Genomic DNA, 8066 nt, shown 5'->3' with positions numbered 1-8066 from the left:
ACCTCTTTAATTTTCCTATTGAGCAGTGTAATAATTTCTTGTATAGCGAAGATCCAGCATCCCAGCTCCTAATATTACACAGATGTCAATAAACCTTGTTTGTTTGAATCTGGTACCTGGCCATTGTGTATCTAACTCCTCTGGACATTTGCACACCAGTGAAGAAGAAAAAAGTCTTGAGTGAGTGGTCTTGTGCAAACAATGGTGTGGAGAGTGGATATAACCCAGACCCGTCACCAGGACCAGGGTTGTTCTAGCGAGCTTTATCTCAGTACTCGTCCCCTCGTGATGCCGACATGTTGCTGCCACAAAGAGAGATGCTGGCTGTTAGTTGTGTGCTGTGGACTTTGGTACTGACACAGCCACACCGAGTGTGTCAGTCCGGTGTGTCCAGGGACAGAATATCCGGTGAGTTTTGGGGGTTTGATTTTTAGTGTTTTTCTTTTTTTTTCTGCCTTACACACTGTTTTTTTTCAATGCCTCGTAAGTGTTCTACTATACACAAATGTTCATCTAGTATATATTTGCAAGTATTTTAATATAGATGCTCGAGTAGCCTATTTGCAAATAGCAGATGACGAACAGCAGTGTTTTAAACAATTATTCCTTAATGTTTCCTGATTTAAAAAATTGCTTTGGTATTGCGAATTGTCTTATACGGGTTTTATCATGCTTTTTTTTCATAGCGAACCAAGCTCTCAGGGAAGTTATCGGACTGCTTGGGTGGTTGGAGGTGACAGTCATCAGTAACAGTCACATCGGCAATGCGAGTGAGTAGCCATCTTGTTCTCATTCAAGCTCGCGCACGAACACACACACATACACACACAGCAACAGAGACAAAGCCGCTTTCTACTGACTTCTAGGACAAAGAAACCTGAACCTGTTGACTTTTGTCAGGCGTTTCCCAACATGATGCAGATGCCGATATGAAGGACTTGACCGATGACCTGACTGCGGCGAGCCTGGCTGTGCTGGAGGTGGACGTGGGTTTGTCACAAATCGCTCAGCTGGACTTGGCCACACTGCCAACCCACAATGTTGTCGTTGTTGGCTCCACCGACTTTGTGACAGGAGTGTTTCATGGAGTACGTAGAGAATTATTTGTTTTGTTCTTGGTTCTAAATTGTTTTGTTTAAACTTGATAAACTTATTTTACTCTAACGTAAATGAAATTGTATTCCTTTGCAAACTTGTACTCATTCTTGAAAAAGCATTTTGGACTCGATAATAGATGATATGAAGAACAATTAAATGCTAATCATCATATAAAAAATTGATTACTGCCCCAAGAACAACGACATAGTAACCTCGAGATATCATCTTTGCGTGCTTGAATGTGTGTACATACGTTTACTTGTGCATTCGTATGTTTATATAAACGTGTGTGCCTAGGTGTGTGCAAAGTTTTTGCATGATAGACGACATTCCTGTCTTTTAGTGCTTGCTTTACAATTCCTTGAACAGTTGAGGCACTTTCAGTTCACAACAAGATGGATCACCATTTTGGCGAAAGAAGATGTCCGTCCATTTGAAGCTACAGTCCAAGGTTTTGAAAACGTCTTGGTTGTTGCGAATAAAACGGTAAAAATACTTCTTTTGATTTGTGTCCTGTCTTTATAGAAATAAGAGAAGCCAACAGTTGAGTGGTTAGAGCAATGGCTTCTCAGCTATTCGATGTCCGTGTGGCGCTTCACCGAGTCGACCCAACTGTTAGGAATGGAGTGTCTGAGTCCAGAGAGGGGTTGGGAAGTTCTTAAACTTTAATTTACTTTCTTATGGCAATATTACTAGCCAGAACTGAGGACAAAGAATTGCGGGGGAGGCGAGAACGCGATAGGCTGGCAGGTTTTCAATGTTTATTTTATTTCTTCAGACAGGAGGAGCTGAGCTGTGGACTCTACTTCGAGAGGGAGAGAAGTGCAATTCAGATTCTTGTCCTCGCTGCCCCTCACTACGGTCCGGTTAACCCCACAAGTTATCTTCCCCAACCCTGGACTGGGGCTTGGGGGCAGACAACTCAGGATCGTAGTAATGGAGGTAACTCCCATTCCCCAGCTCGTTACTAAAGGCTCTCTCCACGTTCCCGTCTCATTCTGTTTAGTTCATAGTTCATTTAGTTCTTATTTAAAAACGGAAATGATGTATTTGCTTTAGCTTTGATAAATTGGTTAATTTCTTTTTTTTTTCTTCCTTTCTACTTCATGTTCTGAATTCTTCTGTGCTTTTTTCGTTGAATCTTTGTCTTCTTCATTCCTTAACACTATTGATGGGATACAGGTTATTTCTAGAGAAAGCTGAAACAGATCAAAGTAATGAATGCTAGTAAGTTCAGTAATCAACTAAAAACTATTTTGTATCGTCTTGACATGTACAGTATTTGGTGTTAAAAACTAGTCAAACAGTTTTAAAACAACACCATGAAGCGGTTGTGGTTGTGATTATATGATAGATATATTCATGTTCTACAATATTTTTATCCTTGATTTGATATTTAGAGATCCTTCTTCCTATTCAAATCCAAAGAGACAGAAGCTTATGAAGGCGTGGTCATGGATATGCTGACCGAAATCGCAAGAAAACTCAATTTCAGGTAAATTTAACATAAACTTACTTCCTGCTACTCATCGAGTTGTGGAGGCTTTTACTCTCGTGACTAATTCTTTCAAATTAATTAATGAGAAAATACAACTGTGCTAATAACAAAACTTGCCTTCAAAATGTATTAACAGTGGACAAGGCAAGGTTAATTGAGAGATGTGCGACATTTGTGTTTGTGGAGTAGAACATTCTTCTACAGTGTTTCTACAGCTTTCTTTGGCTACTAGCAGGAGAGTTATTTTTCCGACAAAGATTATTTGTTTAATCAGTTATTTCAAAGCATTTCAAAATATGTAAGAATTTCTAATCCTCTGGTGGCAGCTACGTTCTTCTACAATCGCCAGATGGCACTTGGGGCGAAGTGAATGCGAATAACGAGTGGACCGGCGCCATCGGCATGCTGACTCGAAATGTGAGTAGAGCTCACTGACCCGAAATATTGGTACATTTCTCTTCTCGAACTAAACTTGAAAAATCCTTTGTAGAGATACATGAGCAACTTCTTTGAATATTCGGAAAGTAAAACGACCGATGATGTAAGAGTGTGAAATCTGTGAGAGTGAAAGAGAGAACATTATTTTTATATGCTGCATATACAATAGTTATATGTAAAAGCAGGACGATAGTTTGAAAAGTAGCAGCCTTTGGAATTTTCAGCCAAAAAGTTAATAGTACTTAAAATGTAAACAAATAAATACTTATCAATAAAAACTGCTTTAATTCTTATATAATTCTGTATAAAGCCGGATGTCAAAACAAGAATATACAGAGAGAGAGAGAACTTATTTTATTATTTGCCTTTAGCAAACCTTTTCAACTATGAGTATTTACTCACGAGTTTGTACACAAGGCCTTTCATATATCCACACGTGTGCATGCTTTTTGTAATCAGGAGGCAGACATGGCGGTTGGATTCTTCACTATCTTCACCCGAGAGGTCAAAGGTCGCGGACGCATCCTCAGCTTTCTTTTACGACAACGCGCGCATCCTCTTTCGGAAGCGGAAGCAGGCCCAGGAGCCGCGTTCTGTCTTTCTGGGAACATTCACGGGCCCCTTGTACCTTCTGCTGGCCGGCCTCTTTCTGGGCGTCGTGGTCATGCTCACCTTCATCGAATGGTGCGCCTGGTGCTTGCAGGCGAACCCCACCGCAGCCCCCACCACAAGGAGGCGGTTTTTATCCAGGACTTTGGCCGGCACCGAGGGAATGCTGGCCGGCCTTCTCAACCAATGTACGTTCAGTCTTTGGGTAACCGAGGAGTTTATATAGCAACAAAAGGCATCTCGCTATCCAGCAGCTAGTCACTGCTATGGAAGGTTCTACAAGAATTCTCGGCTTTCTTTTTTTAATTTTTATTTTTACAGCTTCCTTTATTCCTGGTCTCTACATGCCCTGATTTAATGAATGCTGGAGAGTCATTTTTAAAAAAATACGCACTTTATTCAACTTAATTTTATTTATTTAACTATGTATGTATATGTGTGTACGTGTATTCGGGGAAATTTTGTTATAGAGATTTTTCATCCACTTCCCATCGTCCTTGAGGTCTGAAATTTTCATCATTTATTCATTTCTAATGACAATGCAATATCAAATCATTTCCAGCAGTCCACTAGTAGTAATTTTTTAATTTTGTAAGCCGAATTAGGGGAGAAAGGTAACTGCTGCTCTAGAACCACTAAACTATCGGTCAAACAGTCTAAAAGTCAAATAAAAAAATCGAGGGCATGCAGAACTGCGTGTGCGTGCGTGCTGTTAAATTTCCTATGCCTCACACTACCAAAAAATCGAGGAAATAAGTCGATGATCAAAGGATGCTGCATGAAGTGGTCTTCTGTGGTCAAAGGGAGCTAAATCTTGGTGATAAAATGTTTGTCCTGGCAACAGCCTGGCAGTTAGCCTCAAGTTGTGTATTTACACACGTTACATTCATAAGGATTTTAAAAAAAATAGGGTCGTAAATCTTTCAACACCCTTTTTTTCTAACGAAAGGTTGTAATTTCTGACAAATTAATGACAGCGTTTTATCATCCAAAAATACAGCTTATCGAGTAAAATTCAGCGATGACCAGGTGCCATTCAATTCATTTCAAATCGAATGAGTGGACAAGCGAACAGAAGTCACTCACATTTTAACTTTGAGTTTTATAGAGAAAGGTAAATGCAATCTGACTTTGAACACTCTAAAAGAACATCCAGGGGCTCTTCATCTCATTACTGCAGCTCCGACCGTTGTGTCTTTAAAACTCTACTCAGGTCTTCAGGCCGTTGTTAACCAGACAAAGTGCCGAAGCACACTTCCGCTAAATGCCCACGAACCTACAGTACTGACAAATAGTTTATGACATGTCGACCACTGTTCCCTAAAACCATCCTCCTATGACACTCACAAACAACTTTGCCTAAGCTCGGGGAAACGTTTGCCGACGGTTGTCCCGTATTCCAGAAGACACTTAGCCCGAGACACAAACACTAAACACTTGTCGAGGTCTGACAGGAACCTCTTTCACTGTTGCTGTCCTCCAGCCGTTGCCCTCAAGCTGGACTCTCGTGCCGGGAGCGTGCTGATGTGTTCTTGGATGATATTTTGCGTTGTGCTGACGTCAATCTATAGCAGCAAGCTGACGTCATCACTGGCCGTCACTGACCAGGCCCTGCCCTTCGCCTCTCTGTCCGAGCTGGTCAGACAGAAAACCTACAAGTGGGGCATCGCCGCGGGCACAGCCAAGGAGTCCATTCTAAAGGTACCTGCCCCTTGGATTGTCCTGACCCTAGAGTCGATGACATCACGAAGATGATAACGGACAAAACACGTTTTCCTGATGCGTGCGTGCGTGTGTGTGTGTGTGTGGTTCGTACGTGCGTGATCAGTTGATTGCTAATACATTTATTTTCTGACTCAGTCGTCGCCTGTAGAGGAGCACCGCGCATTCTACAATGGCGTGCTGGAGTTCGAGAAGACTGACCCGGATGTCCACTCTTCGGACCTGCAGGTCCACAAGGCCAAAGTTCTTCACGAGGCCTATGCCTTCTTCACCGGGGCCAGGGACCTGTATGATGAATGGCACAAGGACATCCCGGAGATCACCATGGTCTCTGTCGACTATTTCCTGACAAGAAAGGGTTTCTACTTGCAGAAAGGATCTCCCTACAAGACGCAGGTGTCTTACGAGTAAGTGTGGAACTGCCGCCCTCGACTGTAGTGGTGACGAGCAATTTGGTGTTTATTTACACATAAAGAGTAATTTAGTAATTTATCGTTGACTTGCAAGTCAGTTTGTCCGACATGTAAGACTGTACCATCTTTAGACTGCTAGCTTTATCTCCCTTTCCACACTGCTCCACAGGATCCAGCGGATGTTCGAGACCGGAGTCATCACCAGCTTCGTGGACCACTGGTCGCCGGCAGTGAACGCGACGGAGTCCAGCGCTAGGACCACCACCACCACCACCACGGAAGGTGCACACGCCATAGCACTACCGGAAGTGCATGGTGTTTTCATTCTGGCCGCCTGCGGCACCTTCATGGCTGCGCTGGCTCTGGTGGGGGAGCGCCTCCTGGCGTGGCACGGTCACAGGGTCAAGTCCAAGTGGCTGCAGCAGCCGCAAGACACCATACGGCGCAGCGACGGCTACAGCTCGACTACAGCGCCAACGCTGACCTTTAGAACATGACGGTAGGGGACAGAATATACCCGACACCCACCATCAGCATCACGTGACCATGGTACTGAAAACACTGTGACCGAAACACTGAAAGCTGCCTCTTACCTGAGAGATCGGGCCACTTGGTCCAGACTCTTCCCACTAGCTTGTTTTGTTTGGTGTGACTCATTTTGAAACCTTTATTTTCGAGTTTTTGTTTTTATTTTGTTTGTTTGTTTGTTTGTTTGTTTGTTTGTTTGTTTGTTACACATCGTTCTCACAATTAATTTTTTTTTCGCTTGAAAAACTAGATAAACCACTCGGCGATGTGATTTCGTATGTGCTTGTTGATTGTATGATTTGCACCTGTGGACCTTGTTACCTCCCGTGATAAGATGTCATTGTGCAGCAGGTGAATCAAAACTCATGTACAGCGCTGTAATGCTGTAAGTGATATTTTAATACAAACATCACGTGATTCAAGATGCTTTCGTGACAACTGACAACAAGACAAATTTCTGGCGGCATTGTGACAATGTTTACAGGTGTTTTGCGCCAGTAAACCACTGAAACTGGAGGTAATGCTTAAAGTGCAAAGTATGGGGAATCTGGTAGCCTCCCTTACAGGCTCGTACATTCTCTAAATGAAAGCGAAGATTCCTGCCAACTTCGGTGAGGACATGACAGTCAAAGTGGATGTAATCTGAGATGTCACACAGTTGATTCCAAACCCATATATATATCCACACACATATACACTGTCTCTCCCCTCCCCATGCAATGTGATGGCCGGCCGGAGGTTAAACATGGAGTATCTTTAGCATCCTCATCCGATCAGAATTTTCAATAACTTCACTTCATAAAGAAGCAAAGCTTCCGTAAAAGGCAGAAATTCCTGACACCCATTTTTTATTTAAGAAATTGGTTATGCATTTAAAATTGTCCAAGGTGATGATATATGTATTATCATGAACGGCTTACAGAAAAAAAAGTAGCTGAGCCAGTCAGTGTCAGCCATCTAGTTTGCACAGACATATTTACAGTAGAAAAAGTGAATAAATGATGTTTTTTTCACTATAAACCTTAAGTATATTTATGTCAAAATAAATTTTTATAAAATTTCTCAAGATCTGATATCTCCCCAAAATGTTTTCCACCAAATGCACCCACTTCCATGGGTCCTACCACGTACACACGATGTTTATGTCACACACAATGAAATTCAGTTTTATAAAAGACAGAATTTACTTTACATCAACTGCTTTGTGCTGACATCAAACTGTGTCAAGTACACGTTACAACGACAGTCCACAATGGTTAACATCTGGGCGAGCTCATCACTGTCAGTGTTTAGCTGCAGACAGGTTTACCCTCCAATCCAGAGTAAGTTTCTGCTTCATTAACACCACTTATCTTATTTTCTGAGTTCATTCTGAAATGTGATAAATTTAGGAGTTTTTGTTTCGGTTCTGGAGAGTTTGATTAGATGATATTTTCCCACTTACCAAGCAGCATTCGTGTGTTGCATAGGCCACCAGTGATTTATGATGAAGCTGATTTAAACTCGGTTAATTTTAGTAACCTCTAAATGCCTCAGGGAGTGTATGGTCGTGGGCAGTATCCGTGTCAGTAGGTCACGTCCAGAGTCAGGTGTGGGTGAAGACAAAAAGTCAAGATGATCTTGTCATAAATTTGTTGTCATATGTGACGAGGAAGAGAGTTTACCTGGATTCTTTGTTTAGCTATAACAAGAACTATTTTCTCCAGTGTCGCAGAAACCTCTACTTTCTTGACTGCCCTCGAAGTAACCTATAACCTATG

General features: G+C 42.2%; 1 protein-coding gene across 3 annotated transcripts; it reads left to right on the top strand.

Moving 5' to 3' along the window:
• Positions 1–2958: 2958 nt before the first annotated feature.
• LOC112562580 lies at positions 2959–6501 on the top strand. 3 transcript variants are annotated; one of them, XM_025235895.1, is made up of 4 exons: positions 2959–3013; positions 3494–3831; positions 5127–5772; positions 5948–6501. In XM_025235895.1, exons 3-4 carry the CDS (start codon positions 5690–5692, stop codon positions 6273–6275), a joined length of 411 nt encoding a protein of 136 aa, XP_025091680.1. In that variant the 5' UTR covers positions 2959–3013; positions 3494–3831; positions 5127–5689; the 3' UTR covers positions 6276–6501. The 3 variants fall into 3 exon arrangements, with proteins under 3 accessions (XP_025091680.1, XP_025091679.1, XP_025091678.1); XM_025235894.1 differs by lacking the exon at positions 5948–6501 and having other exon boundaries at positions 5127–5909; XM_025235893.1 differs by lacking the exons at positions 2959–3013; positions 5948–6501 and having other exon boundaries at positions 3466–3831; positions 5127–5909.
• The last annotated feature ends 1565 nt before the right edge of the window (positions 6502–8066 follow it).

This window comes from Pomacea canaliculata, linkage group LG4, assembly GCF_003073045.1.
Source record: "Pomacea canaliculata isolate SZHN2017 linkage group LG4, ASM307304v1, whole genome shotgun sequence".
Taxonomy (NCBI): Eukaryota; Metazoa; Mollusca; class Gastropoda; order Architaenioglossa; family Ampullariidae; genus Pomacea; species Pomacea canaliculata.
The sequence above is the reverse complement of the archived record's forward strand: the minus strand, read 5'-3'. Positions and strand labels throughout refer to the sequence as shown.

Bases quoted from the DNA above. Each gene is read 5' to 3' on its own strand.
- LOC112562580 (XM_025235893.1), top strand. From the start codon at position 3,477: ATGCTTTTTGTAATCAGGAGGCAGACATGGCGGTTGGATTCTTCACTA. The intron at 3,832-5,126 runs GTACGTTCAGTC...GCTGTCCTCCAG, and splicing joins GGCCGGCCTTCTCAACCAAT to CCGTTGCCCTCAAGCTGGAC.